The sequence below is a fragment of the Chrysemys picta genome, chromosome 9, assembly GCF_011386835.1.
Source record: "Chrysemys picta bellii isolate R12L10 chromosome 9, ASM1138683v2, whole genome shotgun sequence".
NCBI classification, from domain to species: Eukaryota; Metazoa; Chordata; order Testudines; family Emydidae; genus Chrysemys; species Chrysemys picta.
Genome location: NC_088799.1, coordinates 77,378,001 through 77,405,124, shown reverse-complemented (window position 1 = coordinate 77,405,124; position 27,124 = coordinate 77,378,001). Strand labels below are relative to the sequence as shown.

General features: G+C 45.4%; 1 protein-coding gene and 1 long non-coding RNA gene across 3 annotated transcripts in view; one reads left to right on the top strand and one right to left on the bottom strand.

The window, feature by feature from the left end:
- The window catches only part of LOC112059293 (uncharacterized), a 92,857-nt gene that overhangs the window by 36,865 nt on the left and 28,868 nt on the right, over positions 1-27,124 (top strand). The gene's annotated exons all lie outside the window — the stretch shown is intronic.
- LOC135973423 (uncharacterized) lies at positions 17,974-26,863 on the bottom strand. Its single transcript, XM_065556523.1, has 2 exons — positions 19,700-26,863; positions 17,974-18,633 (listed from the first exon to the last, which is right to left on the bottom strand). Exons 1-2 carry the CDS (start codon positions 20,091-20,093, stop codon positions 18,107-18,109), a joined length of 921 nt encoding a protein of 306 aa, XP_065412595.1. The 5' UTR covers positions 20,094-26,863; the 3' UTR covers positions 17,974-18,106.

The window sequence follows — 27,124 nt, the reverse complement described above, 5'->3', positions numbered from 1 at the left end:
TTGCAGTCATTTTCTGGGAGAAGGAAGCTGTGTTTAGAGACTACAGAGGCCGGTAGTCTAGGCCTACTCTCTGGGCATTGGGATGCTGGCAAACCCAGAGGTGGGGAGAAGCCAGCCAGGTAGAAAAGGACAGGAAAAGTGGCAGCAAGGTTCAGGAGGGCATAGACTTTGTCTGCTGATTAGATGGTCTGTGAGCTGGAACCCAGAGTAAAGGGTAGGCCATTGCTCCACCATTTGACACATACTAGTTCTGATTACACCAAATGCCATTCTGCCATTGACTTCAGCAGGATGATGCACATGCTTACTTGCTTTGCGGGATCAGTGCTGAAGACTGTGTACAACATCTTGCAGATCAAACGCTCAGAGGAGTTTATTTTATTCTACGTAGCTGTACTCATGTTTTTCAGGGGTATAATGTAGTTGTGGTTAACGTGCATCCTGTGAACGTGGTGCATGGTATAGTGGAAACCATGATTACTCTGTGGTAAGTTTCTGATCTAAATAAATCCATTCATTCATCAAGTTAAGTTATGCTCTAAACAAAATTTGATGGGTATTCCAGATAGAAGGCAGAGAACTGTGTGGGTTTGATTTCCTGATCCTTCTGATATGCTGAAGGATGCTCCAGAATATGCTGAGATTTATTGGATTTACCCTTTGGTAAATGAGTAAGATAAAGACATGTACACAATGACTGATAAAGGCCAGGATATTTCTTTCATCATAAAGTGCGCAATCATTCTAGTTTAACACCTGTAATCCCTGCTAGGCATTTCTAGCAGTAACAATAAGTCTAGACCTTACTTGTTTTAATAACACTTCCCTCCCCCCCCCCCAGCATAACAAGGGGCTCCCTCAATATTTTACTTCCTTGGCCAGTAGTTTCCTGGGGAAAATAGTAAGATGCTCTTGCCCACAAGGCTTCCTCCAATTTAATACTTTCCTTCCCCCACGCTAATTCCACTGGTCGTCTCTTTCCGTCTCTCTTCTCTCCCCCGGACCCCAATAAATTCTCCCTTGCATCCAAATCCATCAATCCTTCTAACTCTATTCAATAAACTGTATATCCCCTTTCCCATCACTCATGGAAATTGTCTGTGGTTCCCCTACCTGACAGCTGTTCCTCACATCTATAGTGATGGTGGTAGCAGTGAGTGGGACATGTGCTGATAATGGTGGTATCAGGTCAGGAGCACCGGAACAGGGGCAGCCAAAGGGCCATGGCCCCATCACTTTTAGAAGTGGGAGGGTGGCTGTAAGGGCGAGCGATTGGAGGAGGAGAGGAGCAGGGGGTGGGGCTTCAGCAGAAGGGGTGGTGTGGGGGCAGGTCCTCAGGGGAAGGGGTGGCATGAAGGCCCTTGTTAACTTATTGATAATAAATCCTTCTAGGCAAGATCAAGTAATATCCAAAGCAGAACATATTAAAGTATGGTCCTCAGATGTTTAATTTTTTCTTGGGAGGACTTCAAAATGAATTAATGAGCTGGAAGGTTTTCATTCCTCTCACCTTTAATCTATTTTAATCTTTAAACCTCCATTGTGGTTTCCTAAAACTCCAGCAGATTACCTTTTGTATTGGGCCATAGTAAGCTGTTTAATATCCTTTGACAAGGAATATTCTTGTGAAATGCTGAATCCCAGTGCCCCCTCCCCCCTCACACACATACTTTCAGAGAGCTTCCACCACTCCTGTGTCAAGGGGGTGTGCAATATGGCCCATTCTCTCAATTTTGTCATGCATCTCGTGATATTTGGCGTTAAAGCCCCAGCTCCTGGAGTCCGTTGCTTTAGTTGAGAACATGAGCTTTCATTTTAAAAGTGTTTCTAGTCTTCATGAGATGGGAGGAAAAACTGGAAAACATGACCCGTGTGCACTCCAAAGGCTTGGAAACCAGGGGGCAAGCAGAATAATAAATCACTAAACTTTAGAAAAATATATTTTTTTAAAGCCAAAGTTATGACTTTTGGTGGCTCACTCGTGGCTTTTGAACACCTGGGGTTGGCAATAGTAGGTGTGACTCTTAGGGGTGAGGGTGTCTCCCCTAGGTGGTGGAGGGGTTCAGGTGAGGGAGTAAATCTTCCATAGAAGGTAGTGAGGAATTGGAGCCCCTTGTCCCCCTGGTGTTCTTCCAGTACTGGCTCTTCAATCCTTCACCCCTAAGGGTGCTGGTGGGGGACACAGGAAGAGATTTCCTTTTGCAGCACCGTTGTCAGTGGCAGGCACCCCCATGGTGTGGTAGCAGTTGCTGAGGACTGACCTCTTTAACACGCAGACATGGATTTAGCATATTTGGGAATGGGCCTATGAGCCAATTTGTTGCCATCTTTCCCCTCCCCTGGCACAATTCCTGTCCACCAGTATCATAGCACTAGGTGCAGGCCCAGCCTCGGGTCTGAGGTGAGATCAGTGATTTGGGCTGACCTTTTATATTTAAAAATGTGGGACAGAGGCTCTTCAGGGTGTTCCCCAGCCTTCTGCTGTGGAAATATAGCTCAGCTGCTGTATCCTTTCAACCCTAGTGATTAGTTTACATTTCAAGCTGCTTTCACAAGGCAAAGGGCTAGTAACTTACCACCCCCTGCCTGTTGTTGTTGTTGTTTTTAAATGAAAACTGAGATTCTGCTGCAATGGACCCAAACCCAGGTTGGTTATCCAGGTAATGGTCCCAGCCACTTGCAAAGCTTGCAGGTGGACAGATGTGAAGGCGTGGTACCCTTGTGAGGCTACTTGCAAAAAACAGTAGTGGGAAGAGAGTGAGAACTTGTGGGTGGTGTCTGCTTGGAAGAGGCTGGGAGAGAATTTACTAAGCGCCAGGGATATTACTTAGACCAGGGTAGTAGCTAGAATCCACTTTCAAGCTGCAAGTATCTGAACAGGAGGGAAATCTGTAGCATGTTACCTAGTGGCAAAAACACTAGCTGCTGGGTCGAATGCTCCCACACTGTTGCTGGCACTGGTAGAGCAGTAGTGGTGCTAGAATAACAGTGGGAGATTATTATTTTTTTCTCACACATACACAAAAGCCAAGTACATAGAGCCATTGTGTAACAAGATTCAGATAGCTTGCCTCTTATCTCCTCCTGCATTCATCTGATCTCACACATCACACAGTTCTCGCTTCTATGCAGACACCAAACATCTGCCGTGAAGCCTGAAATTGGATCCCAGATAGTACAGGGGCCATGGGCCTTCCTATAACATAAATATTAACACTGTTAATTCAATCTTATTACACGTCTCTTCCGGATCCAAAGAGAAAGCAAGAGCAAGATGGTTCCTCAAAGGAGCTCACAAATTTATTTGGCGCAACTCTCTCCTTCATGAATCCTACCTGTTCTCCATGAGTGAAGTTTAGAGTCCAGTTTAAGGCCAGAAGGGACCACCAGACCATCCACACTGACTTCCTCACAAGCCACTAACACCACCCAACTACCTGTGCACTAAACCCCAAAACTGGAACTACTCCAAAGTAGGAGAGCCCTCAGAAGACTAAACTACTGTTTAGCATAATATAATCCAGCTGTGGTGCTGCCATTTGTTGTATGACAATCTTACATTTTTTGATTAGCACTGAAATAAACTGGAAATTTCCCCAACTTGTCCCTTTTTCTTTATAAGGTAATCATGGCAGTTCTCATGTCTCAAAACAGGACAGCCAAGGGCAAGGGTTCTTTTGCTGTGTTGATAACCAGCCTCAAAAGGTTTCATCAGAAGGTAGCTGTAAAGCTATCCAACATCTTCTGCACAGTCCAATGATACTGACTACATACATGCATAACGCACAGAAGTGCCTGTGCTCATAACCAGCAGTATATGCACAATGAATACATTTCCAAAGTATAAGTGGGTAGCGAGTAAGTTTTAAAGCCAGCTATCTAGCTTACCTGTCAAGTGACAAAGTGCTATGCAATCAAATGTATATAGAATAGAATCAAAACAAAGCATCACCTATGTAATTTCAAATCACTAGAGCTTCTGCTCCGTTATCCCAGATGGTTATCAAACTAATGTAGTTACACTGAATACTTTAATAATGCTTTTGATATTTAACCCTATAAATAACATACTGGGGAAAAGTTAGGATCAAGATGTGGATCAGGATCAGGCAAAGTTCCATATGGGCAAAATTCTTCATGGATACCAGTGCAACCCTACTCTCTTTGCTGTGACTTTACTGTGTAATGTTGTTGCACTGGTGTGATGGAGAGGAAAATTTGCGTGAGTATGTTTTGAGTAAAGACGACAAGATTTGGCCCAGTAATTATTTGAATAAAGTAGACCCTTATACCTCCAAAGCGCACACAGCACTTTACAGAAAACCCAGTGGAATAAAAATCTTAACATCCCAAAATATAAAATTAATTCAAACAAGAAATTAATCCATAGATCAGGAGGACACATTGCATTAAGTACAAAGGAACACCAATATGATGTCACGTGATGGAATTTCTGTGATTTCAGTTCGGATTTAAAATAATCCCTAAGAAATTACACACAAAAGTACACTAAAAGAACACTATTACAGCTGCAAAGCCACATACTCAGAAGTTAGGAAATGCCAGAACTAAGTTTGCTTGTGCAACCTTAAGTCAGCCCCCTTGTATGTATACATTATGGTACAATTAAAGACTATGAGCGCATACTATTTTTTCCAAAGGACCACTTCCTCTTAGGGTGCACAGCATGGACCTGCTCTGGGGATGAATCAGGGTGGTGTGGTGCAGGAGGCTGTTGTCCGTAGAAGCCCTGCGTCATTTCTTGCAGAAGTTGGAAGGTGTGTAGTGAAAGAGGCAGGGGATTGCAGGAAGAGAAAGGATGGTCAAGTGGTTAAAGCAGTTGACTGCTGCCCTGGAGAACTGGATTCTCTTCCTGCGTCTGCCATAGAGTTCCCATGTCATCCTTGACCAGGCATGTAAATGAGACTGTTCACAGGTGGCCACTAACTGTATGTTCCCTGTTTTAGGGGTGCCCAATCTGAGACCCTAAGGCTGAGCACTCATAGCTGCAGACAAGCGAAGTATTCTGAAAAATCAGGCCCTAGGCATCTCAAATTGGGCACCTGAAGTTAGTGGACACCTTTGACATTAATCTCTGTGTACCTCCATTCCCCATCTGTAAAATGGGAATAAAAGCCACTAACCTCACAGAGGTGTTTTGAAAATATATTTGTTGATATTTATGAAGCACTCATACTATAGTGAAGAGCACCATAGAAAAGCCCATACGGAAATTAATAATTCTGTATTCACAGCAGTAAATAAGGCCTACAACGACACATTGAACAACGAGGAGAAAACAACATTTTGAATAGCTGCCCATTAAGTGAGCACCATCCATTGTGCACTGAATGAGGCAGGGGTCCCGTGGAAAAAATATCATGTGATGATGTAATTAAAGCCTATCATAATGCATATGCACAAGGGAGTTAAATTAAGCATGCACAGGGAACCTTAATTCTGGCATTTCCTTACTTCTGAGTGCTTGACTTTGCAACCTTAGCATTCTTATAGCATAGTTTTTTTTGTATATTATGTTATATGAATTTAATTGTAATATCTTTCTGTGCATTACACATTTTAGTGCTGAATTCATGACTTGTGAATTATGAGAGTATTTGACTAATTCATCTTATTTTATAAAAGATATGGTTCACTTAAAGAAAAGCCAGATGGATGCCCTCTCTGCAAGATGTTGTGCCCTATTATGAAACACCCAGATTCAGAAATAGAGTTGAACCACTGGCTTTGACTTGTGAGACCCAAGAGGCATTGTAGAGAGGGTAAATGTAATACTTAGCATGTATTGCCTCTACCTTCTCTATCACAGAAACACCCACACTGCTCAGTCACAGGAAAGCATTGAAGATTTTTGCCTAATTTCTTTCTGTCCAAAGAAGAAAGGAAAGGTATTGCCAGGTTAAATGCAGTAAAGGAGCAAGGTCCCAGTCGTGCTACAGGCTGCAGTGGGTTCCAGGTAGGGTACAGGTCACATAGGGTACAGCTGTAACCATCCCATCAGCACAGTCTGTGAGCCTGCTGTCAAATGTTTGAGCTGAGGAATACTTTGATTTTCCTGGCAGGATTAGGTACTGTTACAACTTTGTAACCTGCTGGAGACCAAAGGTGAGGTGTATGTCTATTTAATACAGTATATGAGAAGTTCTTAGGGGCAGGGTCTATGGGGCAGATCCTCCACTGGTGTCAATTGTCATAGCTCCACAATTCACACCAGCCGAGGATCTGCCTCACGTCTTCATTTATGCTAGTAGAGTGCCTAGCACTGATCCTGACTGAAGCCTGTGAAGTCTATTGTAATAATAGTAATCGTTAATCATAATAGACAGCAAACTCCAAATATTAAGGAATTAATTTTGTCTTAGTAGTAGATGAACATTTTTCTTTCTGTTTATAAATTTATTTTTATGTGTGTGGTGATCTCTAACCATTTCAAAGGTAACCAAAACAATTCAGTTCAAATCATTCAGTTTCCTACCAAAATCAGGGGGAACTGGATCCAAAAAGTGAATCTGTTCTGCATGACGGGATGATCAGAAAAGGATGGTGAGGAGAAAAGAGGGTTAAAACTGCGGGCTGATTTAAGCAAATTCATTAAAAAGCTAGACACCCTAGCAATACTAAATGATTTAGAACTGCAACAAATGTTAATTTCTTAACATGTTCTAATGTCATAACTATAGAAGCCAGATACTGCCTGTCTTCATGTCATCACAATTCCTTTGCAATAGTCTGTTATTCCCTAATATAAAGCCTGTGTTCATTTATAAAACAACAAAATTGCCTTTTTTGGTTCGGTTGTTCCCTGAGAGGGCAGGAGTTCTTGGCTGTAATTAAAATGATATCTCAGAATTAAATATGTGGCTATATCAGCCATGTGCTATGAAAAGCATTTGGACTGCCTGGCACACTAAAAAAACCCTCTGCCTCAAGTGCAGACCATTCATATGCACAAAGCCACGGATATTCAAGGGAAGGAAACAGGATGTGAAGCACTGGCACTCCAGTCCTCCGCAGTTTTTCTCTGTATAAACTGATAGTGCGGTGCCTCTGCTCATTGAAGAAAAGTAATCGTTTTCCTCACCTCCAGTTTAATTACTCTCTGCTACTCAACCAATTAATACCGTGGTCCATTCTGAGGTCAGAAATTGAACAAATGTTTCCGAGCTTGACCCCTCCCTACTTTCTTTGTGCCATCTGCCATTGCCATGGCACTGTGCTTTGCTTTTCATGCTTCACTAGATTCACTGGATATGCAGGGTAATGGGGCTATTTTTTCCCCCTAGGTCTTTTTGGAAGGGAAATTTAAAAAAATGAATGGATAAAACTGCTGTGTGCTGCCCTTTTCATTTTCACGTCTTTTTAAGCCTTTTAGCATACAGTTTTCAGCAATTTGAAGGAAAATTGCCCTGAAAGAAAGAAACCAAAATCTGTCTTATTTTTTTTAAACAAAACCCATCACACAACACAAGCAGCTGCAGAGAATTTCTGTTCCAAGTGGATGATGTAATGGGTTTTGTCAGCCAATGCTGTAACGAATAAAAACGGAGACCCTAAAATCATTCCAGCTTTTGATGAAACTCATAAGCTTTCTGGTGCAAGTGATCACTAAAATGAACTTTAGCTTGGAGTTGTATAGTGCAGTTCTTGATTTTAAGTGAAACTGAGATTAAAATACTCTAATCGGGTAACAACTAAAGCTGCTATGTCTTCCACTGTTTATCTGTTCAGCCAATCTCACCAAGTGAAAGAGAAATCATGCATGCTATGCCATTTAACCAGAAATCTGCCACTGTTAACATTATGCATAAATATAGTCTCATTCCATATTTCCTGGCATTGTAATATTTAGTACTGAGGCTTTTATGTACTGTTATTACATTATTGAGGGGTGGAGAGAGAGGGATTGTGGTACCCAAATAAGCATTACAAAATATATAGACTAAAGAAGAGATAGTAAATGCAAGTCTGTTTCTGGTTAAATGGCATAGAATGCACAACGATAGATACATACACATTCATATAGAACAGGTGTATGAAGTAAATAGAAAATATGGATGATTTATACATAAACCCTGTACTGTGTATCTATTTTGTTTTCAAATAAATCATTAAATATAAGCATGCTAGTCAGAGAAAATAGTCACTCACTGTTGAGTAGTAAATGTGGGGGTATATATATATATATTTATTCATTTTAAATGTTATAGTTATATGATAACATTGTCAGCCTTAGGAGGTTAAGGATCCTAAAGTCTTCAGCATTTTGGTTGTGTGCCAGCAGTTTTCTGCATTACAAACAAGGTAGTTGTTGCTGGGGGTGTTTTTTATAATCAGTCAGGAATCAAAAGCAAAATATTGGACTAGCCCAGTGGCCTGGTGCTGTAACGCTCCCCTGGGAGAAGCAGCCATTTTCCTAGTCTCAGTAGCTCGGCCAGCAGGGTTGGTATTACTTTGGAGACAGCCACTCACCTGCTGGAGATAAGAAATGTCTGTGATTGCTAAGTGGTAACCGTGCCAGCTAATTACAGACTTCAGAGGGATCCCTCTACCTCTGGAAGGTTGGTGGTTGTGTGCCTGAAGGATGAAGGGTTGGGAAGGGGAACAGTGGAGGCTTGAGATGAGTGGTGAATCAGGGAACAATGAGGCTTCAGGGAAGTGGAAGGTCTCTTTGTGGGCAGAAGGAACTCTTTAAACATTGAAATACATGTAAGTTTGCTTTACATATTGACCAATGAATGTCCAGCATTAGTGAGGGAGAGAGCCAGCTGCCTTGTGCCAAAAAGCCAATATACTGAAGGATGTAAGCCCCTGATTTTTCAAGGGGGTCAGGTGTTTATTTCAGGACTCCTGCTATGAGCAGAAGCAAAATCCAGGGGCGGTTGAGATCCAGTCCCCATTTTCTGAATGTTTTGGGGGTAGATAAGTTTATCAGTGGTTCTAGTTCTGGCCCAGCTGTGATTAGGAGCAAGCAGACAGACAGGCTGTGTGCAGCTTATTTAGGATCTCTCTCTCTCTCCTGTTTACATCAGCAACCTCATAGCTCCTCTCCTCCACTCCAAGCCAATGCCACAGTAGCTATGACTCCCCTCACAAGTTCTGTCAGTGCAAAACTTCCCTCTGACATAGCAGTTCTACCAACACAGGGGAAATTTGCTTATTCAAGCTTCTACTGTTTGGTTTTCCCAATGTGTCCCAGCAGTGCAGGCTCATTCATTTTTCATTGTAACAGCAAGGCTGAAAGCCCAAAAATTCTACTTTCATAACAAAACTCCTCATAGGGACCAGAAAGGTAAAGTGGCCTTCCCCACCTCCTCCCCAGCTGCACTGGTGAACTGTTTTTTGCAGTGGTAATTCACCTAATCACTAACCAAATTATCCCCTCCTCCTCTGAGGCAGAAAAGATAAAAACCCAGTGGGATCTGTCTATATGGCAATATACTCCTTCCCCGATCCCACAGAAGTTCCTCCAAGAGGTATCCACAGGCATTGACTTCCACTGTGTGGGAGAGGTTGAGACTGGGAACCGCCCTCCAGCCCCACAGGAAATTAATGCTAACTATAGAGAGAGGATGCATGGTGTAGTGGTTGGAGTGCTAGCCTGGGATTTGGCAAATCCAGCTTCCCCGCTTTGTCACAAACTTTCTGTGTAACTGTTGGCAAGTCACTCAGTCTGTTTTGCCTCAGTTCCCCATCTGTAAAATGGGGGTAAAAACACTTGCCTTTCTCACAGGGGTGTTGTGAGGATAATCATTAAAGATTGTGAGGCACTTGCATATGGTAACAGGGGCCATATAAGGATCTAAAATAAATAGAGAGACATCAGCATTAAGGCCTGAGTTCAGCAAGACACTTAGACTCACATTTAACCTTAAGCATGAATAGCCCTGTGACGTGTTAGACCCCCCTTTCGGGGTGCCACCAGATGTGCTGGGGTCCCACTGAGCCCACCTGTCCAACCAGCCTGGGTTTCCCTTGGCTTGTGCTGCTCTCAAGCCCCTTTCCAGCACACACACAGGCAGGGACACACCCAGCTGTATAATCATCGAGTCTGCGATTAGCTCTTTGTGGGATGGCTCAGCTAGGGGAATGCCCAGTTCTCCTGCGCACACCCCCTCTGGAGTGTAAAGCCAACATTATATTGTCTTGCACTGTATAGAGATCTATATAGCGTAAGCTCATAAAAACCGCCCTCTCCTTCAGTGTGGAGGGAGATATGCACAGCTCTTTCCCCCAGTTATGAATTGCACAAACTAGGTTTTGGAATAAACAACAAATACGTTTATTAATTACAAAAGGTAAATTTTAAATGATAAGGGATAGCAAACAGAACAAAGCAGATTACTGAGCAAATAAAACAACACACATCATAAGCTTAATTCACTAAAGAAACAGGTTACAAATAGTAATTTTTCACCCTAAATGTTGTTTTAGGCATGTTGCAGAGTTTCTGCAACTTAGAGTTCCAGTTATTTCTCTTCACAGGCTAGACCCCGTCTCAGCTTGGACTAAGCTCTTGCCTTTCCCCAGCTTGGTTCTTTTGTTTCTTCAAGTGCGTTCAGAAGTCTTCCTTCTTGGGTGGGGAGGCAATGGAGGAGAGCCCTGATTGACTAACTTCTCAGCCTTTAATTGGATGTACATAAAATTTTGTTTCCAGTGCAAAAATACCAGCAGTGTCCAAGGTGGTACCAGGTGACATTATCACATGACCTTGCGGTGTTAAAGCCACCATGAGACAAGGTTTATTTGTAATGTCCACAGGAAAAACTCCAGAAAGAGGAGAGATCAGCATCTTCAAAGACTTATTATATTGTCTTTCCTAATTGCCCATTCAGGCTGATTGCCTACTGTCTGGCGGGCATTCCCCAAGTGCACATACAGTTGTAATTGTTATATAGTCAATATTCCTAACTTCAGATACAGAGCTGATACATTAATACAAATTGATACATTCACACATTCAGCAAATCATAACCTTTCCAATGATACCTCACATAAAACATATCTTAGTTATGCCATATTCATATTACAACAGTATTTTTACGAAGAACATGGGGTACAGCGTCACAAGCCCCATTGACTTCCATGCTTAAAGTTTAGCCTGTGTGTAAATGTTTTGCTGAACTGGGGCCTATATTTCCTTCAGAGATGTGGAAATTCCACCGAGAGATACCGAGGGGGTAGCAGCTGTTTGGGGAGCCCCTAGCGGACCAACTCCTCCAAGAGTCCTGCTACCAAGGATTGAAGAGGATATGGGGAAGCCATGTAATTGACCTCAGCAGAACCTCTGAGCTCTGTTGGTTTTGGAGGCCGACTTCTTCCCTCGCCTGTTTCTGACATGTGGTGGGGAGCAAACTACACAGACCTTATGAAAGAATGTGAAGGAATCTCCCCATGTGCAAACTCACTGAGATTCCTGTCTCCTACATGGAAGGAGGCCCCACGGGGAAGGTTATGGTTCTTTACACTTCTTAGAGTACAGCATATACTGTAATTAAATTCAAAATGCAACACAACGAAAATTAAGCAGAGGGAATGTTTAACACTATTACCACTCTGACTAGCTTACTATTCTCACACTGATTAGCTATACAAACCTGTATAATCATTGCTCTCTTGGATAGTAAAAGCTTAGACTTGGATGGTTAAAGCTTAGAACCAAGTTCAAAGCAACAGCTAACTGACTCTAGTGGCTCAACATTTCCTTGGCTTCCTTGCCACAGCGACAACAGTATCTGTTAGAATCACATGACATCGATGATAGGGTCCACCAAATCTCTGCATTTCTTCTCACAGCAGGGTCATAAAGCACTGTACATTAAGCACACTGTTTTTTCTGGAACCCTAATTGATGGGGTTCAACTTGTACACTCTATTTAACCAATAAAAACCTTAGCTAAGGAGCACCCCGTAGCAGCATAGCATTTTCCGCCCCCATGTAGGAAACCTCAAAGGAGTCCAACATCAAAAGCCAAAGGAAACAGAATACTGCTACCCTTGCCCCTTCCTTTGATCGCCCTTTTCGTTACATTCCAAGCAAACGCTGAAAAGGGAGGGACTGGAGTGAGGGAGGTTAGATAGCTGAATCTCAGGTGAGAAATTACAGCTTCCTCTTTTAGTGCTAAATACAAGTTGTACAATTATAATTACAAAAAGAGAGAGAGAGAGAGAATATGTCTTTTTAGCCCTCACCTCACACGATTTCTTCAATGACTTCAAATCCCTTCAGGGCCTGACTCTTCACTGCCTGGCACCATGCATATTCATTGACACCTTTATTTCTCAACTCTATTTCTTGTTTATACAGGGTCTGAGGTGCCCACAATTCTTCATCACTCCTCCTGGTCCATGACATGGATTCATAGGTCTTGGAGTTTGTGATGGGGTGGGCACCCTGCCATTGGCCCTCAAAGGTTGAATTAGGACAGGCAGGCCCAATCAACCAATTAAGCAGTAAACAGGGGAGAGATTTACGCTATGAGGAGGCTGCTAATTGGAAGCAAGCTCACCTTTGAGGGAACAGGTGGGATTTACATAAACCCAAGAGACTGACAACAGAGAAAGGTTGAAGAGTGGTAGTCACTCTCTCTGAGGGATAGGAATCCCTGAGACCTAGGAGAGAGGGTCTGACTAGGAAGAGTGGAAGCACGATAGGCAGTAGTCCAGTGGCAAGAGCAGTAAGGTGAAGGAAGCTGCACACCTTGACTGCTTGGTAAAGGGCCCCAGACTAGAACCCAGAGTAGAGGGCAGGCCTGGGTACCTCCGCCAACCAGTACCAAGTGGTATTACCAGGGGCAGTGAACTAACAGACTGTCTGAGTCACAGCAGGAGTCAGGGTAGTGGGCGTGCGGACTATTGAATACTGCTTATCCTCAGAGACTTGGAAAGTATCCTATCTTGGAAGGGGGAAACACTTAGTGACCTGGCCAGAGGGTTGAGACACACAAAGGAAGCAGCAGCTCCTAGAGCAAGAGAGGGGGTTGCAGACAGAGAGGGATGAAATGTCCAACTGCTGGAAAGGGGTTTTGACCAGGCAGAGCTAATCCCCAGAATTGCCCAAAGGGGGCATCACCTAACAGTAAGCAGAGCAGCACCCTGTGACAGAGTTCGAATCCTTTCCCCTTCAAACTTCTCTTGACACACTTTCCATTATATCCTCAGTCTTACAAATGTTTTTTTGCTGTCCTCTTCCACCCATGCTTGCTTTGCTGGTCATTGACACCTGTGCAATTTGGGTGTAAAATGCTATCAGTGTATGGGAAAGCAATATAAGTTTGGAATGGGACATACAGTAGAACATCAGAGTTACGGACACCTTGGGAACGGAGGTTGTCCATAACTCTGAAATGTAAGTGCAGTTAGGGCTCCAGATCCAGCAGCTGAAACTCCAAGCAACCCCTAGGCACAGGGAACCATGGCCAATGGGAGCTGCAGGGGTGGCGCCTATGGGCGTGGGCAGTGCACACCGTGTAGATCCACCTGGTCGCATCTCTGCCTAGGGGCCGGACATGCCGGCCACTTTCGGGAGCAGTGTGGAGCCAGGGCAGGCAGGGAGACCTGCCTTAGCCTTGTGGCGCCACCGACTAGGAGCCATCTGAGGTAAATGCCGCCTGGCCGGAGCCCACACCCTGAAACCCCTGCCCCAGGTCATAAGAACATAAGAACGGCCGTACCGGGTCAGACCAAAGGTCCATCTAGCCCAGTATCCTGTCTACTGACAGTGGCCAATGCCAGGTGCCCCAGAGGGAGTGAACCTAACAGGCAATGATCAAGTGATCTCTCTCCTGCCATCCATCTCCATCCTCTGACAAACAGAGGCTAGGGACACCATTCCTTACCCATCCTGGCTAATAGCCATTAATGGACTTAACCACCATGAATTTATCCAGTCCTCTTTTAAACGCTGTTATAGTCTATAGGTCAGAACCCCTTCCCACACCCTAACTCCCTCCCAGACCCCACACCCCAACCCTCTGTCTAAGCCCTGAGCCCCCCTCCCCGAGCCTGCAGCGTGCACCCCCTCCTACACCCCTGAGCCCCCTCCCGCACCCCAAACCCCCCAACCCCAGTCTAGAGCCCACACCCCAGCTGGAGCCCACACTCCCACTTATGTACTTATGTTTTCAAATGTAATATCTAATGTCAATGGCATAGCTTACACAGCTAGGTAAGAAATGAAAATGTTTGAAATAACATTTGCATTCCTTGGTTTGTTTTTTCTCCTCAAGAGAGTATAAGATCATAGGTTGTACAACTGCTTGGCTGGCTAGAGAAAGATAAGTGAATGCCTTTGACTCTACAGTGGCAAATACAATCTTCCTAATTGTTTAAGATACTGTCCCCCTCCAGTGGAACTTCACTATCCCACTCAAAAACAAGATCTGATCCCATTCTGAGGTGGGTTACCTTTACACATGTCCTTTTTTGAATGTTGCTGTTGACATTTATCATAAGGAGATTTTATCTTGCAAAAACATCTAAAGTTCTGAGGCTTATGTATATAAACTACAAATGACCCGTTATCTTATTTAGTCTTTTGCACTAGCATGTCCCCCAAATGTTGCACCACTCCATAGGTATCCACCACCAGAGTGAGAAAATAGAAGTTTGCATTATTAGCCTGATCTCTAATTTAACAGAGAAGGATACTCTGCAGTGTACTTATTTCTTATTAGACTGAGAAAATCATGCAAACTGCTGTAGGCTGGTGGAATTTGGAAATAAATTAGAGAAATTCTCTGCTCGCTTCCATCAGGTAGATCTACTGAGGGCAATAGGATGGGACCAGAACTTTAAGAGTAATATCAGCACTATAAATCCTCATGGCCAAGAATCACAACAGCAGAGTAGGAACTTGGATATGTGACTAAAAAATGATGCAAGCAGAAGATTTTTCAGTTCCTGAGGCACTGAGATTCTCTATGAAACAGGTGGGGTTCCCTACATCTAAACAATAGGCTCACCGGAGTACTGGCTCAGAGAACGTAAATTAGAGCTCGGCACAAAATAGCGGGGGGTCCTTTCCCTGGAAATTTTCAACTGAACAAACTGAATTTCTTTGAGGAATGCAGACACTTCCTGCAAAAATAAAAAATAAAGTTTTTAAATGAAAAAACAATTTTCAGTCAAAAAACAAGTTATGATGGAAATTTTTCAGTCAACCCTAATGTAAATCAGTCTGTAAGAAGAAGGGACAAGCATTCAGGCAATTGTACAGCACCAGCGAAAAATTTTGAAACAGCTCCCTTATATAAGCAGATGGGGATCTGATAGGAAAGAGTATTAGTGAAAATTATAATATAGCCTGGGGTGCAGGGGCCCAAAAGGAAAATATATATAGGGCAAAGTTTTTACTGGCCCTAATAGAAGAGTTCAAATGGTGGTTGGGTAAAGAGTCTGTCTCCTCCCTCGTACACACAGGCAAAGGCCAAGTACAATGGCCATCCTTGCACTGTCCTGAGCATCAGAACTGGTACAGGCTAGTATAGCTGCTATTAGCCCACCTCTCTAGTGTGTCTCACTGAGCCACTATACTTCTGTGCTGAGGTAGTTTGTCTCTGCACTGCCACTTACTGTGAGTTTTCTCTGATTGGGATAATGTAGTTCACCAAAAGTAACAGAAACCCAAATACTGAGTGGTCATTATAGATTGGGATTGGGATAAAAACATTAAGAAAAGCAAAATGATAAAGGAAACATTGCACAAGATGGGATGAACTACAAAAACTATTTAAAGCACAAAATCAATGAGGCCCAGCCCAGGAAGACAGGCCTCCAAAACTTGGCTTGGGTAATACATTAACAGGAACATTAGAGATTACTAAAATAATTAACTGAGTGTTATGCCTCAGAGGCCACAAAGGCTGATGGAGAACAGATGACTAAATAAACATTTTCCCATAAGAAGGAGGAAAAATGCTGGAAGAAGCCAGGAAAGAAAGCAGGAAACCAAAAAGCGTTGTGATCACTGACAGAACCCAGACAAGACTCCTCCCGGAAACCAGAATGAACAGGGCAGGAGATGGAGAGAGTCAGAGAGAGAGAGAGCAACATTTTATTAAAAAATCACTGGAAACTGCTCACAGATTACAAACTTGAGAAAGGCTGGTGGTTAAATAGCGAAGGAGTAAAGTGAGACTAGTTATTGGCCCAAGAACTCTGCCCATAAGACACATGGGGTATGTCTACACTACAGGATTAATCCGAATTTATATAATCGAATTTGGAAAACAGGTTGTAAAAAGTCGAAATGTATGCGGCCACACTAAGCACATTAATTCGGTGGTGTGCGTCCAAGTACCGGGGCTAGCGTCGATTTCTGCAGCGTTGCACTGTGGGTAGCTATCCCATAGCTATCCCATAGTTCCCGCAGTCTCCCGCGCCCATTGGAATTCTGGGTTGAGATCCCAGTGCCTGATGGGACAAAAAACATCGTCGCAGGTGGTTCTGGGTACAGCCTCACCTCCTCCCTCCCTCCCTCCCTGCATGAAAGCAACGGACGGCAGACAACCATTTCGCGCCTTTTTTCCTGGGTGGGTGAACACTGCAGACTCCATACCACGGCAAGCATGGAGCCCGCTCAGCTCAAAACAGCAGTCATGAACATTGTAAACACCTCGCGCGTTCTCGTGGAGTTTATGCTCAGCCAGGACCAGAAAAACGAGGCGAAGAGGCAGCGGCGGCGGCAGCGCAGCGACAAGCATGATGAGGACATGGACATGGACACGGACACGGATACAGAATTCTGTGAAACCACGGGCCCCGGTGCTTTGGAGATCATGTTGTTAATGGGGCAGATTCTATCCATGGAACGCCGATTCTGGGCAAGGGAAACAAGCACAGACTGGTGGGACCGCATAGTGTTGCAGGTGTGGGATGATTCCCAGTGGCTGCGGAACTTTCGCATGCGTAAGGGCACTTTCATGGAACTTTGTGACTTGCTGTCCCCTGCCCTGAAACGCCAGAATACCAAGATGAGAGCAGCCCTCACAGTTGAGAAGCGCGTGGCGATAGCCCTGTGGAAGCTTGCAACGCCAGACAGCTACCGGTCAGTCAGGAATCAATTTGGAGTGGGCAAATCTACTGTGGGGGCTGCTGTGATGCAAGTAGCCAAAGCAATCACTCAGGTGCTGCTACGAAAGTTAGTGACTCTGGGAAATGTGCAGGCCATAGTGGATGGCTTTGCTGCAATGGGATTCCCTAACTGTGGTGGGGCGATAGATGGAACCCATATCCCTATCTTGGCACCGGAGCACCAAGCCACCGAGTACATAAACCGCAAGGGGTACTTTTCAATGGTGCTGCAAACACTTGTGGATCACAAGGGACGTTTCACCAACATCAACGCGGGCTGGGCGGGAAGGGTTCATGACGCTCGCGTCTTCAGGAACACTACTCTCTTTAAAGGGCTGCAGCAAGGGACTTACTTTCCGGACCAGAAAATAACCGTTGGGGATGTTGAAATGCCAATAGTTTTTCTTGGGGACCCAGCCTACCCCTTAATGCCATGGCTCATGAAGCCATACACAGGCAGCCTGGACAGGAGTCAGGAGCTGTTTAACTACAGGCTAAGCAAGTGCAGAATGGTGGTAGAATGTGTATTTGGGCGTTTAAAAGGTCGCTGGCGATCATTATTGACTCGCTCTGACCTCAGCCAAAGAAATCTCCCCATTGTTATTTCTGCTTGCTGCATGCTCCACAATCTCTGTGAAAGTAAGGGGGAGACCTTTATGGCGGGGTGGGAGGCTGAGGCAAATCGCCTGGCTGCTGATTACGCGCAGCCAGACACCAGGGCGATTAGAAGAGCACACCAGGAAGCGCTGTGCATCAGAGAAGCTTTGAAAACCAGTTTCATGACTGGCCAGGCTACAGTGTGAAATATCTGTTTGTTTCTCCTTCATGAAAACCCTCCCCCTTTATTGACTCATTTTCTGTAAGGAACCCACCCTCCCCCTTCCCCCAGCTTTCTTTCAAACCAAATAAAGTCACTATCATTTAAAAATCATTTATTCTTTATTAATAGATTAGAAAAAGAAGGAGGGAACCCGGGTGGTATTTGGGAGGAGGATTGCTGGGAAGGAAAAGGCCACTAAGAAAAGGTTAAAAAAATGACAGCCTTTTGCTTGGGCTGTCTACTGGGGTGGAATGGGAAGGTGTACGGAGCCTCCCCCCCCCGCATTCTTACACATCTGGGTGAGGAGGATACGGAACATGGGGAGGAGGGAGGGGGGTACAGGGGCTGTAGCGGCAGTCTGTTTTCCTGCAGCCGTTCCTGAAGCTCCACCAGACGCCGAAGCATGTCTGTTTGCTCACGCAGCAGCCCCAGCATTGCATCCTGCCTCCTCTGATCTTCCTGCCGCCACCTCTCATCTCGAGCGTCTCTCCTCTCCTCACGTTGGTCCCTCATGTCCTCACGTTGGTCCCTCCTGTCCTCACGTTCACTGGCTTCTTTCCTATACTTTGCAACCGTTTCCTTCCACTCATTCAGATGAGCTCTGTCACTGCGGCTGGATTCCATAATTTCTGAAAACATCTCGTCTCGCGTCTTCTTTTTACGACGCCTTATCTGTGATAGCCTTCGGGATGGAGGAGGGAGGCTTGAGGAATTTGCAGCTGCTGTAGGGAGGGGAAAGAAGAGAGAATTGTTTAAAAAGATACATTTTGCAGAACAATGCTTATACTCTTTCACGGTGACCAACACTATTCACATTAGCACATGTGATTTCTGTGCAAGGTCGCATTTTGCCTCTTAATGCTGAGTGCCTGTGGCTTTGCTGCGAGAGATCACAGGTCCGGGCAACAGAATTCGGCTTGCATGCGGCCATGGTAAGCCATTGTCTTACAGCTTCTGCGCCCTCCTTTCCCACATACCAAGCATAGCCTGTAGAGTGCTACGGTTTTTCTGTTAACATTCAGCAGCAGCAGAAAACAAACTAACCCCCCCCCCCCTCCCGCCATGAATTCTCTGGAATGATCGCTGTACCCCTCCCCCCACCGCGTGGCTGGTATCAGGGAAGATCCCTGCAGGAACCAAACTAACCCCCCCCCCCCCCGCCGCCGCCCCCCTCCCGCCATAAATTCTCTGGGATGATCACGGTACCCCTCCCCCCACCGCTTGGCTGGTAACAGGGAAGATCCCTGCTAGCCAAACGCGAAAAGCTCAGGGCCAATTTCCCATCTGCGCTTGGCTAACTGCAGGGGAGGATTTATTTTCCGCAACAGGCAAACAGCCCAGTAGGAACGGCCACCTCTGTCCCCTTAATTAAGTTCCCGTATTTCAACCAGGTTACCATGAGTGATATCACTCTCCTGAGGATTACACAACAAGATAAAGAACGGATGTTGCTTGAATGCCAGCAAACACCGGGACCATATGCTGCCAGGCTTTGTCAGGCAATGATACCAGATTACTTGCTGCAAGCATGGCGTGGTCAAGTGTCCTACCATGGAGGACGGAATAAGGATGCACTGCCCAGAAACCTTGTGGCAAGGCTTTTGGAGTACCTCCAGGAGAGCTTCATGGAGATGTCCCTGGAGGATTTCCGCTCCATCCCCAGACACGTTAACAGACTTTTCCAGTAGCTGAACTGACCGCGAATGCATCCCAAGTCCTCAGGGCAAAGTAATCATTAAAAACCGTTTGCTTTTAAAACAAGTTTTATATTTTAAAAGGTAAACTCACCTGAGGTCCCTTCCATGGGGTCAGGGTCTTGGATACTGGCTTGGGAGGGTTGGGAGGGTACTTCAGTCAGGGTGAGAAAAAGATCCTGGCTGTTGGGGAGAACGGAGTGCTGTGTGCTCTCTGCAAGCTCTTCCTCCTCCTCCTCCTCCTCTCCCCCATCGGCAGAATCCTCAGGTATAGCTGATGAGACTATCCCCGACCCGGAATCCACGATCACAGGTGGGGTAGTGGTGGCAGCCCCCCCTAGAATTGCATGCAGCTCGGCGTAGAAGCGGCATGTCCGCGGCTCTGACCCAGAGCGACCGTTTGCCTCCTTTGTTTTTTGATAGGCTTGTCTGAGCTCCTTGACTTTCACGCGGCACTGATCTGAGTCCCTATTGTGGCCTCTCTCCATCGTGCCCTTGGAGATTTTTTCAAAAGTTTTGGCATTTCGTCTTTTAGAACGAAGTTCTGCAAGCACTGAATCCTCTCCCCATATAGCGATCAGATCCAGTACCTCCCTCACGGTCCATGCTGGTGCTCTTTTTCAAATATCGGCCTGCATGGTTACCTGTACTGAGGAGCTATCTGTGGTCACCTGTGCTCTCCACGCTGGGCAAACAGGAAATGAAATTCAAATGTTCGCGGGGCTTTTCCTGTCTACCTGGCCAGTGCATCCGAGTTTAGATTGCTGTCCAGAGCGGTCACAATGGTGCACTGTGGGATAGCTCCCGGAAGCCAATACCATCGAATTGCGGCCACACTATCCCTAATTCGAAATGTTAAAATCGATTTTGGCGCTACTCCGCTCGTCGGGGTGGAGTACAGAAATCGATTTAAAGGGCCCTTTATATCGAAATAAATAGCGTCGTTGTGTGGACGGTTGCAGGGTAAATTCGAATTAAAGCTGATAAATCCGAATTAAAGTCGTAGTGTAGACCAGGCCATGATCTCTGTAGGTGAAGTTCTAATGGTAATGTGGGGAGCACAAATGAAAGCTGGATGCAGCAGGATACTCAGGTGAGGGCAGGGCACCCAACATGCTTGGATATTGTGAGCATGTTAGTAATTCTAATGGTGGTATAACTCCTGTGCTTAAAGGTAAACAATTCCTGTAGAATATGTTGCAGTCAAAGCCTGTTCTACTGTGATCCTAATCTTGCTGTCACATTCTCACAAATAAACAGTTGCTTTCACTACTTGCTCTTTGTGTGAAAGAGTGCATTGCCCCCCAGCCAGAGGCAAATTACCGTTTTTGTGGTGTAACCCTAAGGTTTAATCTGCTTGCTTGCATAGATATATCTTTTCTTATAAATTTGAGTATTTGATGTAATAGGTTTATAGATTTATATTAAAAATAAGTTTTTTTGCTTCAATGCAAGAGACCTACAGGGTAAAACCCTGTATGTTAAGCTAAGGCAAAGTTAGCATATTTTGGGACCCTTTTCCTAGGAAAGTAAAGATGTCCTATATTTGTTACCCAAATAGAAAAAACACCTACACAAATATCTAGAGACCTTTACCTAAACCAATAGACAATGAAGGATGGCGAAGAGGATTTTTCAAAGTTGTACCCACAGACTTAACAAGTACACCACAAGTGCATACATATCTGTCATCCATTCGCACATACATATTAGCCTATGGGGTAAGTGTACCCTAACATTTCTGTGGAGGAAAGATGAAATTTGGGCATAAGAGGAAGGATTTCCGACCAATGCCCTGTAAAAAGGCGATTCATCTCGCCATTTGAGAGGCAATCTATCCACCTATCTACTCTTCATTGTCTCCATCTTCAACAACGTATCGATGCTACCCATCTACGACGGCTATTAACTATTAATAGGCCGTACTTCGTTTCTTTTCAAACTTTAAGTTTTAAGGGGACTAGGCTAAGCTTGGTTTCCCTATGCTTTATTTCAGTTTAAGGTTTATTGAGTTAAGTTAGAGAGCTTTAACAGCTCTGCATTAGCTTCCTCTGCTAGAGGTGTGAAGCCGGAACTGCCAGAGGCATGGTCCCATATCTTCCAACACCAGGTTATTAAAACAGAGTGTGAGTATTAACCAAAGTTTGCAGCACATAATATTGTATTATCATATGTATCTCTTGAATAACAGTAATACAATTGTAACTCTGTAATTAGGGTTACCATATTTTGTGCCTCCAAATGGAGGACACTCCACGGGGCCCCGCCCCCAGCCCCGCCCCCGCCCCAACTCCGCCCCCTCCCCAAAGTCTCCGCCCCCTCCCCTGCTTCCCGCGAACATTTGATTCGCGGGAAGCCTGAAGCAGGTAAGGGGGAGTGTGGGGGGAGGAGGCGCGGGCCAGGCTGGCCCCCCGGCGGCTCTAGCCTGGGTCGGCTCGGGCCCTGGGGTGCCGGCCCCGGCCCCCAGCCGACCACCCCCGGCCCGCCCAGCACTGCCGGCCCCCGGCGGCCCGGCGCACCCCCCGGCTCCCGGCCCCGCGACCCCGGCTCCCGGCCCCCAGCCCGGCCCGGCGACCCCGCGACCCCAGACCGGCTCCCGGCCCCGCGACCCGGGACCGGCTCCCCGGCCCCGCAGGCCCGGCCCTGCGACCCCGGCTCGGCTCCCGGCCCGGCCCCCCGGCTCCCGGCCCCGCGGGCCCGGCTCCCCGGACCCACGGGCCCGGCCCGGCTCCCCGGCCCCGCGGGCCCGGACCGGCTCCTGGCCCCCCGGCCCCGCGACCCCGGCTCCCGGCCCGGCACCGCGCCCCCGGCTCCCCGCCCGGCCCCGCGCCCAGCCCGGCCCGGCACTGCGACCCCGGCTCCTGGCCCGGCCTGGCCCCCGGCCCGGCACTGCGCCCCTGGACCCCGGCCCGGCACCGCGCGCCCGGCCCGGCTCCCGGCCCGGCACCATGCCCCCGGCTCCGCGACCCCGGCCCGGCCCCGCACCGGCCCCGGCCCCGCACCACCGACCCCAGCCAAAGAGGCCCCGGCCGAGCCCTCCCTCCCTCCTGATTTTCCCGGACATGCCCGGCTTTTGGGGATTTCCCCCCGGACGGGGATTTGAGCCCCCAAAAGCCGGACATGTCCGGGAAAATCCGGACGTATGGTAACCCTATCTGTAATTCTAACTGTTTTACCATTTGCTTACTATTTCATTGATTTTAATAAAAGGTCTTTATGACTATATCTGTCTCAGCGTGAGGTTCCTGTCATACCCCCGAAGGTCCTTTTATAAACTCTCTGAAGCCTGATTCAGGACGAACTTTATCTTCTGATCAAACAAATTGGCGAGCCTAAACCCATACAAATTAATATAAATAATAATAGTAATAATAATTAATAGTTATTAATAATAATAATAACAATAATTAATTATTGTTGATTAAAATTAATTAAACAGAATTAAATTAAGTGGATAAATTAAATCAACACTACTAACACACCCCAAATCAGGCTACAGTGGGGTCCTGGGCAAGGACAAATGGGGACCCCTTGCCATCTCTTCCACCTGCAGTACCCCCCCCCCACCCCGTCCCTCCAGGGAAATGGGGTCAGAGCACAGGGGGTTGCCCCGCTCTGCCTGCCTGATGCTACTGCCGGAGAGCAGGGCGCAGGGCTGCCCATTTTTCCATGGCTAATCCGCCACTGCTCCCAGCCAAACATCGTACTTACCCACTTACATTCTCCTGCTAACTATGTGCAGGAGAATTGGTGCTTTACATCAGTTAATAGATCTTAAAACAAAAGGAACTATGGGTTTGCCATGAGAAATGGACTTCCAAAATTATATTATTACACTTGCTACCATGCACTGAGCCGCTGTGCACTGAATACCATTGGGCTCACTACCTGCAAATGAACCTTGCTACAGTAACTTCTTGGTCACCTGAAAAATCTACATTTCCTTTACAAATCAGAGCTTAGTCCAAGTTACAAAGATTACATCCAGATATGAACCTTTCCAAAGTTCAGAAGTATTTGGATGAAGATTCTGATTTGATCAGTTCTAGAGAAAGTGGCCAGTTGCAGGGTTTGGAACTGAATTCAAGCTTTCCTAAAGTTTGATGGTCCTGTGATCTAAAATACAGGAGCCTTATTTTCTACATCTGTAAAAACAGGGAAACTAATGTCATGTCTATATGGGAATTTAATGCATGGCAAGCTGGGTTGTAAATCTATAACAGTAACCTGGCACACACAAAGTTCCATAGCAGTAGATCAAAGTGCCTGATAGACCCAGCGTGCAGCAGCAGAGTCCACATGGTCACTTAGCGTGCAGGAGGTTAGTGCACTGTAGATTTATACCCCAGCTTGCCATGCACTAATTGTCATGTAGAGGAGACCTAACACTACCCCATCTTTGTAAAGCACTGAGCTTTATGGATGAAAAGCACTACCTACGTGACGAGCAGGGCCGGCTCCAGCATTTCTGCCGCCCCAAGCAAAAAAAAAAAAAAAACCGCAGCAGTTCAGCGGCAGATCCTTCGCTCCTAGAGGGAGTGAGGGACCTGCTGCCCCCGAATTGCCGCAGGTGCCACCCCTCTCCCCTGGCCGCCCCAAGCACCTGCTTGTTAAGCTGGTGCCTGGAGCCGGCCCTGGTGATGAGTATTATTATTCATTTAAACTATATTAATGTTTTGTACCATCAGACAAGGATATTCAGATTGTATCATCAGTTAATTCTTAACATGAAACACTGATCTAAGACCAGAGCAGTTCAAAATGAGGCCTATTGACACTGTAAATTGTAACTGGTTAGTCTTACAAATAAGAACATTAATCACAGAGTTGGTAAAACAAACATTATTTATTTGCTCTCCTGCAGTAGCTGTAAGGTAAATTGTACTTCCTTCTGTCTAAACATTTATTTAGATCATTTTTAAAATGTGTATAATTTATTCCATACATTGTAAAACATATATGGAGCAATTGCTGTTGGTACTGTAAAGTTGGATTTTTTTAAAACATATCAGACAAATTTTGAGATTCATCTTGATTTATCATCTAAATTGTAATTAAATCCCTGATCCAACCTCATTAAAATCAATGGAAAGACTCCCATTGGCTTCAGTAGGAACTCAGACTCTTAGGGCTTGCCTATGCAAACATTTCATTCACTGCAAGTTGGGGTGTAAATTTACCTCACATTAGCCTGCCATGGACTAATTGTCCATGTGCACCCTGCTGACACCCATTAACCAACTGCTAATGCATGTCAGCAAGGTACACACAGTCAGTCAGTGGCAGGCTTGTGCGGGGTAGATTCACACCCCAGCATGCTATGAACTGAATGTTTGCATAGACAAGCCCGTAGACAATTTTCATTGACTTCATCAGAAGCCTTGTGGTTCCCTAAATAAATATAAAGACAGACAGCTTTTAGACATTGATGTGGGTCACAAAATCCTTATAAAATGGTTACTTCTAAGTATCCCAGGTATTATAGATTAGTTTCAAAATTCCACAAAGGGTCAAATCCATTGGGCTTAGCTGCTTGACAAAAGCCAACATAAATGAAGCTAGGAATTGAATAAAGGCCAAATTATCTTTATGAAAAAATGTGTTTTTCTAACTACACCTCTACTTAGATATAACGCTGTCCTCAGGAGCCAAAAAGTCTTACTGCGTTATAGGTGAAACCGCATTATATCGAACTTGCTTTGATCCGCCGGAGTGCTGCTTTACCGCGTTATATCCGAATTCGTGTTATATCGGGTCGCATTATATCGGGGTAGAGGTGTACCAGCACACCAAAATTTCCAATACTTTCTAGGTTGGGTTAGAGGTAGCTTTTTTCCTGGTATTTCAGGACAGTACCTCCATTTCCAGCCATGTTTTACATCAAGAAGGACCTGATGTCATGTAAAACTGAGTTTCCAGCCTCCTGTAATTACAGGTGTAAATGCTATTATTTAGACATCTGGCTACCTGACCTGCATGTACAAATCAGGTAGCTGGATTCCTACATTCTTGGATTTGTATCCACAGTTAACTGTGGGCACAAAACTGGAGGTTAGGTTGAGGTTCCTTTAAAAATCAACCCTGAGAGGTCTAGCAATTAGAGTGAATCTCTGCAGTTTTGGCCCTGCAATTAATTTGAAGCCAGATTGATGACCTGTAAAGTTATTTAGCCATTAATACAGAGCAAAATATCCCAGACTGTTCTATTCTATCCTGTTCTATATAGGTTCTTATACTGTGCTCCTCACCATAGTATGTGAGTGCCTTCCAGTTTCACATTGAGCAACTCGACTACATATCTGTCACATGCATGTGCAGTGGAAGCATGTGAAGTGGAGTCCCTTGTTTTGGGAGAGTATATATATGTATGTGTCGCTATATATTTATAACTTTCACTGAGGCACAATACTTCCATGAAGAGGTGGTTTGTCTCTGCACAGCCATTTACTGTGAGTTTTCTTGTACTGGGACAATGTAGTTCATAGACAGTAATGGGAAAAGCAATACTGAGTGGGGTTAGGATAACTGTAGATAGGGATAAAAACCTTAAGAAGAACAAGTTAACAGAAAAGGAAATAGTGCATAAAATGTTGGGGTGGCCTACAAAAACTACAGCTGAACACCTCATCAGGCAGAAAGGGGACTTGAACTTATGGTTTTCTGAATCCTAGGTGAGTGCACAAACCACTGGGCTGTAAGGAAGGATCACTCCTGTTCTGTGTGGAGTTAGGTGTCCTCTAAGAATGCCTATTAGATGGGCCCTACACATGAGACAGGGAGTGAACATCTGTCTTTCCATGGTTCATGGATTGCTCCTTGGGGCTTAAGCAAGCAATAGGTGCCTAGAGGGAGGCAGCAGTGCTCATGCTGAGAGGTAGAAACTTAGGCACCTTGGCAACTATTACTGCGAAAACGTAGGTGTTGGGTGAATTTAGGCACCTATGGGGATAGGCAGCAGCCAAACAGCAGTTTTGTGGATCGCAGTGGCACCTAAAAACAGTGTGAGGGTTAGGTGCCTCAGTACCTTTGTGGAGCCATACCTGGGACCTTGATCTTGATTCAAAATTCTATGGGAAGTCCATGTGAAGAGCAGAGGACTGGGGTGATGTGTTCATGGTAGCCTGTGTTGCTGAGGAGATGTGCTGCAGCATTCTGTACTAGTTGGAGTTTCCTAAGTGTTGAAAGCTTCATGCTTAGGTGTATTACATTGCTGTAATCCATCTGAGAAGTGACAAAGGTGTGGATAACAGAGACCATGTTGTCAAGTATCAGGGGGTAGCCGTGTTAGTCTGTATCTACAAAAACAACAAGGAGTCTGGTGGCACCTTAAAGACTAACAGATTTATTTGGGCATAAGCTTTCGTGAGTAAAAACCTCACTTCTTCGGATGCATCCGAAGAAGTGAGGTTTTTACTCACGAAAGCTTATGCCCAAATAAATCTGTTAGTCTTTAAGGTGCCACCAGAGACCATGTTATCATCAGCCATGTTATCATCAGCCTATAAAAGGAGCAGAGTGT